General features: G+C 44.7%; 1 protein-coding gene and 2 non-coding genes across 3 annotated transcripts; all 3 read left to right on the top strand.

Annotated features, from left to right (window-relative positions):
• Nucleotides 1-5,462: 5,462 nt before the first annotated feature.
• rps4x (ribosomal protein S4 X-linked) lies at nt 5,463-9,357 on the top strand. Its single transcript, XM_034569090.1, has 7 exons — nt 5,463-5,533; nt 6,081-6,158; nt 6,889-7,069; nt 8,139-8,236; nt 8,336-8,507; nt 8,602-8,759; nt 9,202-9,357. The coding sequence occupies exons 1-7, from the start codon at nt 5,531-5,533 to the stop codon at nt 9,301-9,303; spliced, it is 792 nt and encodes a 263-aa protein (XP_034424981.1). The 5' UTR covers nt 5,463-5,530; the 3' UTR covers nt 9,304-9,357.
• On the top strand, nt 7,148-7,213 carry LOC117752323. The gene has a single exon (XR_004612063.1). It is a non-coding gene; the product is annotated as a small nucleolar RNA SNORD61 (small nucleolar RNA).
• LOC117752322 lies at nt 8,835-8,905 on the top strand. Its single transcript, XR_004612062.1, has one exon. It is a non-coding gene; the product is annotated as a small nucleolar RNA SNORD61 (small nucleolar RNA).
• Nucleotides 9,358-14,036: the final 4,679 nt, after the last annotated feature.

Below are 14,036 nucleotides of genomic sequence, written 5' to 3'. Positions count from 1 at the left end.
GGTGTCAACTGAGACAACTCCCGTCGGCCGACTGAGACGTGATGTGGTCGAGGCGGCGAAAAAACCAAGTAGATGACGAATTGAAAGTGAAATGATGTTTTACATGTGTCAGGGTTTCAATACATCCATTATGTTCTGAGTATCTGAAACGTGGGCCTGTGGGATATGTGGACTTCTCACATGTGAAACTTGGCTGTGAGGTCTTTGTTAAAATTGCGCAAACTAAGTCAAGGAAAAGCAGCAAAGCTCATGAATGGACGGATGATTTCCCAAGATCGTGTTGTGCAAGTCATGTAACTATGGCCTCGATTTCTAGATACTCGATCCTGAGAGGTGTCCACACACACCTCCTGAGTAATGATCCGTTTAAAATTCAATTAATTTAGGAATTGATAATTGACCATCCCCTAATAACTCTGGACTGAATACAGGCATGTTAACACAATCTTTTTGTTGCCTGGCTGTTAAATCCCATGTTTATGTGCTTTATTTACACACATCTCATCCTCACTGGACCTCCATGGTGCAGCCAGATGTGGTTGTCGGTCTGATTCCCCCCCCCCAGCCAACCCCCTATAGGAGCTTTACCGTGCTGCTGCGTCCTGCCTGTAGATGGGTGCAGTCAGGACGGGGGCTCTATGTGTTGTGGTAAGACGAGACGGTGGAGGGTGAGTGGGGGGGGGGCAGCGGTCTAACAAAGGCCTTTCACCTTAACCCGGCTTGTCTGTCATCCTGGGCATTGTGGGTCTCCTCCTGGACCACACACACAAAAAAAGAACACACCTGGATGCATGTGTACGTACGTGAGGTTGCAACGAAACACCCGCGTGCACCTTGAAGTTCCGAACAAACAGGTACACGCCGAGAGCGGCTGGCTGCGGGCGCACAAAGGCATGGAAATACACGGCACAGGAGCGCGGGGATGGTGTTACAGCGGGGAAACGGGAGTAGCAGCCGTGAAACAGGCACTTGCTCGGTTACTCAGACTTCACAGGGTATCGGGGCCGTGAGTGTGTGTGTGTGTGAAAGGAGATGGTGAGAAAGTGAGAGGTTGATGTACGAGTCCGAAATGAGAAAATGTGTGTGTGTGTGTGTGTGATATGAGCTGCGAGTAATCGGCCCACATGAAGACCCCGGGTCGAGGGAAAACACACAACCCACTGGGGCTTCAGATCAGTGACTGTAAAGAAAAGATGGACGACGCGTCGCTGCTTCCTCCTGTTGTACAAAAATGAAGCCAAAATATCCCAGATACGGGCGACGCCATCTTGCACTAACGTTAAAACAACAACAAATTAAAACCAAACATACCTCAGCGTGGTAAAACTACCTAAAAAACAACGTTAACGTGTATTTTGACTTTTTAATTTCTTCCATGTCCCATCTGCTAACATGGAGGAGGCGGGGCTTATGACCAATACTGCAGCAAGCCACCAGGGGGCTTCACATTCGGGGGGGCTGTCATGTCGTCCACCGTTATATAAAGTTAATGATAACGATCGGTCCGCTAACACAGAAACTTCAGTTCCTCCGGAGGGAAGGCAAACTCCTCAAGTCCTTTTCCACAACTTACACACAGACACACAAAGACACACACACACACACACACATGGTTACAGTCAATGACCACAGAACTTTCTTTAATGAAACAAGAGAAGCAGAGATTAATGAAAAGCCGCTGAGGGACTAATTTGACAGGATCCTTTCAGCTCAGGGATTTTCTGGGTTTTTCACTTGACTGTCACACACACGGCGATTCGCAGAGAAAGAAATAAAGATGCTTCTCATCACGTCCAAATCCGACCCGGAGACACACTGGTTCCTCTCTTCCTCGGCCCCCGTCGCCCCGAACGGGTCAAAATAACATTCTTCAGATTTAAGACAGCCCCGTGTTTGTTTCCATCTGCTCCACATTGTTTTAAAGTCCCCTCTTCTTTCTGCGTGTGTGTGTGTTGTTCTGCAGTCCGGCCTTAATCCCAGCTGAGTGAATGTTATTTTTTGCTGTGTGAACTAGACGAACGACCCCCACCCCCCCATCCCCTCCCCTGAGAAGTCGCCCGGTCGAGATGCTTGAACCGTCTGAGGTCTTTCATTTCCTCTTTTTCCTTGACCCCCCCCCCCCCCCCCCCTGATATTGCAGGTTAACCCCTGGGGGCAAGACCTTTGTGAACCCAACAAAACACATCTCACAGCTTTTGTTTCTAACGACAGAAACTTAAATCAACGCAAAATATATATATATATAATATATCCCTCATTTTGATTTCACTTTGCTTTGGAAAACCACATGAAAGAAGTTCAGGTCACAGAAATATACTTTTTGAAAATGCATGTGCGAGCCGGGACTGTTCAGCCCAGAGAGAAGTCACCACCGGAAAGTTTGATTATAGATTCATTATTCATGAGTAACCATTACTGATGGGATTTCCTGCTTTAATTTGATTTAAATCAATACAAGCACAAAGTACAGTCGACAAAATGAGCGTAAAACTCTTTCAACACAACTATTACTTATTATGATATTACGTATTATGTCGTTTTTCAAGCAAACAGCATTCTGACTGTTTAATAAAATTGGCCTCTGGCTTTTACGCTTTTTTTTTTAGACTCAGATTTGCAGCTTCTGATTTGGCAGTTAAAGAAAACATGTAAAGCTTAAACACTTGAATAATAATTTTACATTTTAAATCAATTTGTTGTGAAAGTGAATGTTGAAGCCTTAATTGTGTTTACAACATAACAAACTCTTCTTAAATCAGAAAGACACTTGTTGAATGTGTTTTTATTTCTCTCTCGATGTGTTTTCCTCTTCTCGACGCCCGAGTCCACGTAAACCCTGCGTGATATTGACAAACTCATGAAGTAAAGTTACAGTTTCCACGTGGAAACAGTGATTTGTTGCCCGTTCGGCCGCCTCCGGACCTCAGGGTCATGAAACCTGTCCCAACGTATTAAGGCCCAGAGGAAACCTTTGACTCCCGTGAGGATACATCCCCTGAAAGGCCCCTGGTACACGGTTTCCTCTCCACAGTCATGAACACGTTCAGCCTCGTGCTCGGCTGCTCCGCCCGTCACTCATTCACTCCTGGTTCTTTATCATGTTTAACTTTAAACCTGTAGTTTAAAGTCGTGCTTTGTGATTTTGTTTTGGTTCCACCTGCCGTTTCTGTCCTTTTCCTTCCTAATGACAAAATGAATATTATTCAAAGATGATTTTTAAAGCACTTTTTGCTCACTGTACATCCATATGAATATGTAAATGACTGAGATCATATTGAGAAATGCTTGTATTTTTGTTATGCCTCTGAAGATTTGGGGAGAAATAAAGAAATTGAAATCTGAGCTGGAGTCAACATGCGTCATTAAACAGTTTCTACTGACTGCTACACTTTTTAATGTCATTTTTCTAGTTCTCCTATAAAACACATACTTATTTATCAAAAGATATATGCACCTTACACAAAATATAAGACAATATAATCACCAGCAAAAGTCTGTGGCTGATAAAGTCTGTGGATATGTCCCTTTCTGTCAGTTAGTTAATGCAGTGCTTCCATCTGCTGGTATGTGATGGTAAGTGTTCACAACGTAGAATGACTGGAACTCACCCAAGAACATAATTAAACCCAGTTGAACACATCCTGTATCTTTTCTTTGCATTTTCAATATATTAAAATAGGATGAATCTTATTTTATTGATCTGTTCTACTCAACAACCTCTTTAGATTCACCCTGTAAGAGCTTATTTGTGATTTGTGTGTTATTTTATGGAGAAAATTCTTACTTTGTTATTTCTGTTGTTTTAATTATTTGAGTTTTGAAACTGTTGTTTTCAAGTTCACAATTTATCTATAATTGGAAACTGAATTACATATAAACAACAATTATCCGTCTTGGATATAAACTCAACAGTTCACTGCAACACTGCTGCCGTAGTGTTGATGGTGATTAACATGACTGAATCCACAGATCTTTATTCAACACAGAGAACAGAAACAATCCTGAACAAATTAATGTTTTAAATGACTTTACTCTGACATGTTGTCTTAACCACCCTTGTAAAAATGCATTTGAATATATAGTAATTTCTTGGTTAAATTGATTTATATATGACAAAGGGCAAATATTTCACGTGGCTGTAGCAACAGTTGCACACAACAGAGAGAAGATTAATAAATCATGATTGTGTATCATAATAATGTGTATTTTTGGGATACAGAGCCGACAAAATACTGCAGGTTTTGATTTATTTATTTTCACATATTTCCAAAGGAATAATAGATGAATCTTGATGAAACTCTTAAGAGGACAGATATCTATGAGTGTGTGCGATGTGTTTCAGCTTGATTGAATTGAAGGGGACTGTTGGGCCTTGGCAGAGTTATGTTCTCTCCTGGGGGACATTCCTCTAAAGTCTGTAGCTTTATGTTGCCTCTTAATTCTCGCACCTTTTATTAAAACGACTCCACAAATCTGTGTTGAATCCTCCCGGGTTGTGGATCGTGTGTCCGGCGCCGCAGTCAGAAGTGGGTCAGGAAATTGAGCTGAGAGAGAAACCGTGGATTGATCCCCGACTCCCCGCTGGCCACAGGCCATGTTGTGAAGTCCTTCCAAGTTTGTGCAAAACGTAAAAGTGGCCTGAATACAAATGTGGGTCAGTGGGTTGATGCTGCTGGAAACTCTCACTGAGGAGCTTGTGCACGGTGCTCTGGTGATTTATGCTTCCAGGGGAGAAAATAAGAAAATAAAGTGGGTCACCAGAGATAAATGTGTGAATAATCAACAAGGGAGCATTTTTAATATCATCGTATAAATAAACTCTAGGTTTGTCCCGATTTGTCCCTTCGGGGGAGAAGAGTTCAGAGACACTCGTGGGTCTGATTTACTCACAGGAGGAGTTTCATCTGAGTAAAGTGTGAACAGGACTGAGATCTGCCCGACACGCTGGTGTCTCCTGAACGAGACGGAAACACAGAGAAGACGTGAAGGGAGTCAGATGTCCGTCAAGAAATATGACTTTTATTAAGTAGAGAGATTCTGTGAACTTTTGTACAGACATTCATGGTCCACAGATGATGAACCACACGTTTGTGATCCTCTAGTTCCACACCATGGACCATAGACTGTATATTTGGGCAGTAGGAAGAGGAGACGTGTTGTCCATCTTTATTTACAGTCAACGTTTTGTATGTGGACACACATGGAAAATATAAATATGTACAATAAAGTATCAGTGCAATGTATTGTTTGTGCAAAACACACATTATACATTGCACTGGATGTAAAATGTAAACAACCATAACTCCCATTGGATCAGAATGGTTCATTTCATCACTTTAATCCACGCAGAACTTTATTCATTCATAATTTCCCCTTTAAGCTAAAAAAAACAAACAACATTAATCGAATCTGATCGATTTTTTCTTTTTACGCTGCGACTTTCGTGCCCCGTGTCCCTCCCCCTCTGCCGTCCTCGGCCTTATCCGCGCACACCGGAAGAGACGCGGTCCTTTTTCCCGCAGACTCCAACATGGTGAGCGCCTCCGCCTCGCGACTCCTCCGGCCGCTCATCGGGAAACATCGCGCCTCGGCGCCGTGTCGCCGCGAAATCACGCGTCCGAGTTAAAAATACAACACGTTATTAAAGCGTCGGTGTTTGTATCGAGCGCAGAAAGTCGCGATGGTCGATGTTTGTGCGTCATTTGAAAAAACTCACGGCTCGTTAGCCTCAATGTGGCTAGCTGGGGTTAGCTAGCTGGAATGAACCGAACATGGGGTGGGGGGGAAATGTCGCTATTTTGTGCGCAAACGTGCGCGACTTTTCTTTAAAATGCGGAGCTACACGTGTTAATAGTGAATAAAAAGGTTTGATTCCTAACATGCTAATTCTGCTACATGTAGCGTTGCTAGGCCGCAGCCGGTGTTAGCCCACATGCTAACAGGTCCGTTATATTCTTTATCATTTCCAGCTTTGCACCTACTTTCTTACCGGGGGATGTTTGTGTTTTACCCGGTTGTGTGTTTCACTGTCTCCGGTTGTTTTGCCCTGTTGCTGACCGGGTTGTGTGTGTCTCCTCCAGGCAAGAGGACCGAAGAAGCACCTGAAGCGCGTCGCGGCGCCGAAGCACTGGATGCTGGACAAGCTCACCGGAGTGTTCGTAAGTGGAGCTGCCTCAACCCGCCCGAGATACATGTGTGATCACTGAGTGTGTGTTTGTGTGTGTGGGTTCGATGCCCGACAGTGTACAGAGATGGTGTCGTGTCACGTGTGTGTCCGCTGCAGTGTCATGTGTAACAGCAGCGTGTTGCTCAGACACGTTAAGTGACGTGATGGGCTTCACGTATTCAAAAATAGGAAATTTGTTTATATATCAATTGTTAAACCTTCTGACTGAGTGTGTTAAAGATGGACCGGGATTCAAACCCAGGCTCTGACACTGTTCACTCACAAGAAACTAGATCTGTGATCAAGTTATATTTGTTCCTAGTGTTGTTAAATGAAATAAATGCTCATCAATTCAAAAGAAATGACGTCAAAAGTATAATAATCAAACATCAAATAATCAGAATCACAACTTGAAGATTCCTGTCACACGGGACAAAACTTAGATAAAGGCTCCTCAGATGAACTTTATAATTCTAAAGTCAATTTATCCACTAATTCTCTAATCTCTGCAGGAGATGTGTTAAAAAAGCAACTATGAAAGTTAAGTTTAAGTCTAACAGTGATTTTGGATATGAACAATATAACATGGAGGTTTAAACATGCCTCAGACTAACCTTAGTGGTTTTGATGAAGCCTAAATGGAAAAGGGACACCATCTATTATTAAGTTTGATTCATTGACTTGTGACTCTTTGTTTCAAAGTGTAATCTCTTCCTCCTCAGGCCCCGCGTCCTTCCACCGGTCCCCACAAGCTGAGGGAGTGCCTGCCCCTCATCATCTTCCTGAGGAACCGTCTGAAGTACGCCCTGACCGGGGACGAGGTGAAGAAGATCTGCATGCAGAGGTTCATCAAGATCGACGGCAAGGTCCGCACCGACATCACCTACCCGGCTGGATTCATGGGTGAGTGGGACCACGGGAGACTTCTTAGGGGGTTTGGCTGAACGGGTCTGATGTAGACTTAAGTGGATCTGAGGAGGAGCAATGATGAATATCTGGTTTTGATCAGCAATGACATGACGGATTCCTCTAAGAAGTTCTGAGCTCCAGCTGCCACACGGATATTATAAGTGTCACTTGAGATTAAGTTGTTGAATTAGCTGAGTTTCATTGGCCATCGCGCGTTTCCTGTCTTTGAGATTATCTGTTTACAAGAGGCTAGTTTATAAAGACCAGGACTAGTCTGACCCAGCTCTAATCAGTACTGGGAATGGACCAGTTTAGTAGAACTGGCTTCAGGCCCCTCAGAGTGGTTATGACCTCAGTCCCAGTCACTGTCAGTTCCCTCTCCACCAGCAGCCTCACGTGGAGGTGTGGCGTTTTAATTTCCGAATCCAGGGGAAGTCTTCACAGCGGGACAAGCGTCCTATTTATACCCAGTACATACACGGTGAAAACACTGATACTGTGGGACAGGAGTTGTGAGGATGATTCCTAAACCAGTTCTATAAAAAGTCTTATATGCACTTAAATCTGGAGAACTTTATTGATATTTTATCCATATATATATTCTATAAACCCATTTGACTGTTTCGTATAAATTCAGTTAATTGAGCTGGTGTATTTGGCATTTTCATTACTTTGTGCAGACGTTATCGAAGTTGGGTGTCAAGACATTTTTGGGATGAAATTGACTTGAAAAGGACTTTAGTTGTTCATAAAATGAGTTTATTCTCTGCTCTGGTGGTCAAAGTCTTTGAGAAGGATGTGACATGATGCTCGGGTCTAAGTCTTAAAGTTAATTTAACATTGTAAACTAGTAGCTGGTAAAAGAAAAGACATTGATTTGGAGTGGACTTGTAAAAATTCTGTAAATACTGCTGCAGACAGTGTTAATGATTTTGTCCACACGGCTCAAAGCTGACTGCATTTACCTTTTTTAACTGACGTCTGTATTAGTCCTAATTGTGTAGCTGGTGCTTAGAAGAACATGGTTCTGATGCTGAGACTGTCGACCCGTTTGTTTCTCCAGATGTGATCAGCATCGAGAAGACCGGTGAGCACTTCCGTCTGATTTACGATGTGAAGGGACGTTTCACCGTCCACCGCATCACCGCCGAGGAGGCCAAGGTAAGAACTGCAAACTGCTGGTTGTGTTAAAGTTCTGCCGGTTTCACTCTGTAAAGTGTTTCTCTAAGACGTGTACACATCCCTCTCCTCGCTCTGCAGTACAAGCTGTGCAAGGTGAAGAAGCTCATGGTTGGAACCAAGGGAATCCCCCACCTGGTGACCCACGATGCTCGCACCATCCGCTACCCCGACCCCCTCATCAAGGTCAACGACACCATCAAGATCGACCTGGAGTCCGGCAAGATCACAGAGTTCATCAAGTTTGATACTGGTGCGTTCAACTCGCTGTCGTCCATCTTGGATGTATCTTTGTGTGAGGAAATGGTCTCTAATCTATTCTTCTGTAATCCCCCCCCCCCCTGCAGCCAACCTGTGCATGGTGACTGGTGGCGCCAATTTGGGGCGTATCGGTATGATCACCAACCGGGAGCGTCACCCCGGATCCTTCGACGTGGTGCACGTCAAGGACAGCACGGGCAACAGCTTCGCTACCAGGCTCTCCAACATCTTTGTCATTGGCAAGGTGAGGATTATAAACTGTTTCTGTTGGGACCAAACCAGTTTCATGTAGGAAACCAGTCTGGAGCAAAGTGATAGAGCAAGGATGACTTCATATGGTGTTGATCAGTCATGAGAATACCCATTTGTCCTCTAAGAAGTTCTGAGCTCAGCGAAAAGACAATTTGTTAACTTTCATCCTTGACGCTTTTTCTCAAGTTTTGTGCAAGTCAGTTCAAATCTATGAAGTTTGGTAGAAGTAAACTCATTTCAGGTTCATGGAAACAAGTTGTTTTAATGTTTTACCACACGTGTAGTAAACAGACTATTGATTCTGATAGTACCGTCTGACATAAGGATCTGTCAGCGGCACGTTTCTCCGCTGACGTAGCAAACCTTGTCTTTCACCCGTCTGCGTCACGTGACCAGTCTTGATTGAACATTAACCATCTAATGTCCCCCTGCAGGGCAACAAGCCGTGGGTGTCCGTGCCCAGAGGAAAGGGAATCCGTCTGACCATCGCCGAGGAGAGAGACAAGAGGCTGGCCGCCAAGCAGGGCAGCAGCTAAATGGCCACAGAACAGACCACCTGGTTTTCAAAATAAACTGTTATTTACAAAACAGCCAGATCTCCTCCTGTGGTTTCTCAGTCGTTTACTTCCTGGAATAAAGTTTTCTGTCAAGTATCGGTTCAAACAGTTTAAAGTGTTTAAAGGATTTCCTGAGTAACGTGGAAGTTCACAGAGCAGATAAACCTCTGCTCTACTCTGGACTTTGTTTTCTTTAGAGATTCATTATTTAAAAAGTTCAACCTGTTAAAGTTGGTACGCCTTAATTAACCAGTTTATAATAAATGGTATTTTCACCTGTGTGCAAAATATCCTGATGAAAAATAAGTCGGTCAAAGTCAAAAACTGGAATGAAAATGTAAATAGATCAAAAATAACTTGTATAGCTGGTATGACATCACATACTGAAGTAATGCATCAATCAATAACTGACATCTACATTTTATTCATGTTAACCAATCACTAGTCATCAGTTACAAAGGCTTCGCCCCTCTGATGCTTTTCATAAAGTTTTTATATCCTGTCCTAACTTTAAAGCAAATTAAACAACGTGCAGAAAATGTATTAAACCTTAAGGATTTAGTTTTTTACACAAGTCATATTTGGATAGTTTCACACTTTATATTAAGTGTGATGAAAATGTTTCCTTATTGTAATTTGATAATAGTTCTTTGTTTTAGGTGAAGTGTCTGTTTGATCTGTGGTCGTTACCATGGCAACTTCACCAGCTTTATCCTCAAAACAACCATCTCTCCATCCTTCTCCTGGAGTCAGCCCCTCCTCCCTCTCTCCATCCTGCTCTCCCTCCATCCCACCATGCACCATCCATCTGTTCTCTTTTTCTTTTTCCACTCTCCTCCTCCCTTTCCTTGTTATTCCTCCCATCTTTCTCAAATTGCTTTTATATTTTCTCTCCCACCTAATATTCCCTTTTTTAAATATTCCCTCTTTCTCTTAATATCCTCCATCCTTCCTCACACCACTCAATTTCATTTTTTTCCCTCTCGCCTGCTTTCCCTTCATCCCGTCTCCTTTCCCCCTCCTTTCCCTACATGTGCTGATTCCCTTCATCCCTCCATCCTTCCCTTTCATCCACCCGTTATCCCTCCATCCATGCATCCCTTCATCTGTGTTCCGACTCCAGTACCAGTCCATATGGTGACTGCTGAGATCCAGCCTGCTCTGCGCTGCGGAAACCTGGCCTGGCACTCGCCACCTCAGTGTGTGTCTGTGAGTGTGTGTGTGTGTGTTGTGTCTCCTCTCCTGGCCTTCATCTTCTCCTGTGACTGTGTGCGTTTACATAAAAAGAGCAAGAGATCGACACGACCAAGAACTCGTGACTTCCATTTCCAACCCCGCCTCTGCAGCACATGACCCATGCTACAACAACACACACACGCAGCACGATTGTGTGTCTGTCTGTGTGTGTGTGTGTGTGGAGGGGCCACGGCTCGCTCCCATGACCGTCTGCTCTCTGACACACTGAACAGTGCAGTGATCCATCATCTGTGGCAGCGAGGACGGTGAATCTGCAGCTTTTTAAAACGAGGAGGGAAAAGTTCAGGCTTTAAAAAATGTGTAAAATACAGTTTGTGGTCGTCTTGAGTTCGACCCTCGACTCACCAGCGTTGTTCAAGGACACTGAAGGTCGTTGTGAGCTGCCGTTTGGAAGCCTCAAGTTCGGCATTTCTGTTTTTTGGAACCAGAAGTAGCCATATTTGGAGGAGTGGGGGGGTGGAGCCTGACCGAGAGCTCAAGGACGCTGCACCCATTGGACGGTACTAGCTGTCAATCACGCAGTATCCAATGCATACAGAGCTTTATGGTCTATTTGACTCTGAATGGATCATAATCTACTAAATGAACATCGTGATGTATTGAAGAAGACTTGAAACTAGAGATTGAGACATAAACTCCTGAGGAAAATGTTTACTGACGTTTAAAGTGAGAAGTAGAGTCATTTTCTCATTGACTTCTATAGAAACAACCAGTGGAGTCGCCCCCTGCTGGTCATTTGAGAGAATACAGGTTTCAGCAACTTCTGCATTGGCTTCACATTCTGGACCCGGAGTCTTTTATTATAAACAGTTTACACCACAAACAGGATGGGAGAGGAAAGACTGTGTTAGTGAACATAAAAGACAAAGGAGACGTTTGGACTTTCTCCACACCTTTAACTCAGGATTATTCCAGAGACGTTTTCAGACTTATCACCTGCTGATAAGCTTCTTGCAACGTGCACACAACTGATGCAGGAGGAATAATAATAATAATAATAAATATGAATATATTAGATTTTCTAAAGACCGAAGGCCTGTTGTGTTTCTCTGCGTGCGCTGCCTCCTCTGTAAGATAATTCAACACGTTTGTTTTCTGCAGCTCACATTTCTTTTGCTTTTCTCACCAACGAGCCAAATGCACTTCAAAGCCTCAGTGTGACTGTGCAGTGTGTGTGTCTGTGTGTGTGTCTGTGTGTGTGTGTCTGAATCAAATGTGATTGTTGCTCCGCTCACAAGGGGATGCAGAGCAGGACCGGAGCAAAGCATGCGTCTGGTGAGTCTCATATTTCCACTGTTCAAAGACTGTGTGTGCGTGTGTGTGTGCGTGTGTGCACTTATTTGTTTACAAGAACTGGTCCCAGGCCGATAAAAAAATGGGGACTACGCTGCCATGTTTGATTTGTTAATAAACCACAAAACCTTGAAGTGTTTTCATTTCACCGTGTGTTACCTTCACAAACACGTGTGTTCACGCTGCAGCCCGGAGTCATGTAGAGGTCAAAGGTCACAACAACTTATAAGATAACAATATCTTAACCACTTTATTTGGTGTTTCATTTAAGTGAAGTGAAGCCAATACAGAAGTGGCTGAAGCCTGTATTCTCTCTCTGACCAGCAGAGGGCGACTCTACTGGGTCTATGAGAAAATTACTCTTCTTCTCTCTTGATTTATAACATCACTAACATTGTCCTAAAGATTTAATGTCTCAATCTCCAGTTTCAAGTCTTCTTCAATACAGCTGATGTTCATTTAGTAAATACCACAGTGTGATTGACAGCTAGGACCGTCCAATGGGTGCAGGTGGCAGGTGTAGGTGGGCGTGCAGTGTCTTAGGCTCCACCCCCTGCTCCTCCTCATTAGAGCTGTATCTCAGGGGCCTCGTCCTCGTTAGCTGTTCAGCTGAGCGCTTGCAATGAATCATGGGATATATTGATGCTTAAGTGATTCTAGTCTTGTGAATCACTGAAGGATCTAATCCCCCGGGTGAGTCCCAGTGGACGAGACCATGAACCGAACTGGGTGTGTGAGACAAACCAGATCAGCTGACTGAGGCGTCTGCAGAGCGACAGCGAGGAAGCGAAGGCGAGACGGAGCGAGGAAGCAAATCCAAGTGGACGAAGTGATGGAGGTGAACTCGGCGAGGGAAGTGGAGTGAGCTGCTGAAACAATGAAGTCAGTCATCCGAGGGGGGGAGGAAGGGGGGGGGGGGGAGGAAGGGGGGGGGGGGGGGGGGGGGGGAGGAAGGGGGGGGGGGGGGGGGCAGCTGTTTCTAATCAATTGCTTCCATGTGATTGACTGCTTGTCGGCTGATTGGTCGACCGGCTCCTCGACAGTCAAGGTCGCCCGTCAGAGAGCCCGGTGGGGTTTCACGCCCGGTTTAAACCGATCGGTCGATTCCATGTGACCAGCTGGTTGGTTGATTGATTAATTGACACCTGGGGTTGTCGTGGCAACTGATTGGGCGGAGTAACAATGCTGATATGATGAGTGTGAGGCCGTGGTGAGTGTGTGGATGATGTAATGTGGCCGCTCCCATCCTCCTTCTTCTCCTCTTTCACATGTCTTCTTCTTACACACACACACACACACACACACACACACACACACACACACACACACAGGCACACCCACACACACACAGGCACACCCTCTCTCTCACACACACACACACACACACACACACCCTCTCTCTCACACACACACACACACACACACACACAATCTCCCCCACATCATGTTGATGTTTTCAATAGTGTCAATAAAAGGCCGTTTATGTTGAAATTCCTTCTCTCTCTCTCTCTCTCTCTCTCTCTCTCTCTCTCCGTCCCCCCCCCCCCCCCCCCCCCCCCCCCCTCTCCGTACGACAGACTCAGACTGCATGAACAAAAACATTTAGGTAAGCCAAGTTCACGTCTGGGAGGGGCTGCTGAAGGGGGCCCGGGGGGGCGCTCCGAGGACCAGATGTGCTGTTTTTGGGGCTGGTTCGGGGGGGGAGGAGGAAGGAGGAGGGTTACGTTCACGAGCCTCGAGAGGAGGAACGGGGGAGTTCCACTGGGTTCTGCAGAAAGTGGAGGGTCCTGGAAGGCAAAGTGTTGCAGAGGCCTGAACCATAGTTTGTCGAGGGGGGGGGGCACTACAGGATTCAAAAGGCTCAATCAAATTAAATCACGGTGCAGATTTACCCCTCAGATGATAAAGTGATCGCTCTCCTCGACGTTAAATCCTCGATACCATATACATATTAAATGTTAATTCCCTTGTTGTGGGGGTGGAGGATGAAAAACACAAGATTGCAACATAGAATTGTTTATTTCTCTCGAGAATTCTCCTCAATATTTGTCTTGTTCTCATTAAACGTTGGAGATTGTTTAACTTTGTTGGGACTCTTCTAATTATTCAGATGAAAACAGTCAGAGGAGAGAAAATGTGGCGTGTTGATGATTGACAACATG

The sequence above is a fragment of the Hippoglossus hippoglossus genome, chromosome 18, assembly GCF_009819705.1.
Source record: "Hippoglossus hippoglossus isolate fHipHip1 chromosome 18, fHipHip1.pri, whole genome shotgun sequence".
Lineage (NCBI taxonomy): Eukaryota > Metazoa > Chordata > Actinopteri > Pleuronectiformes > Pleuronectidae > Hippoglossus > Hippoglossus hippoglossus.
The sequence above is the reverse complement of the archived record's forward strand: the minus strand, read 5'-3'. Positions and strand labels throughout refer to the sequence as shown.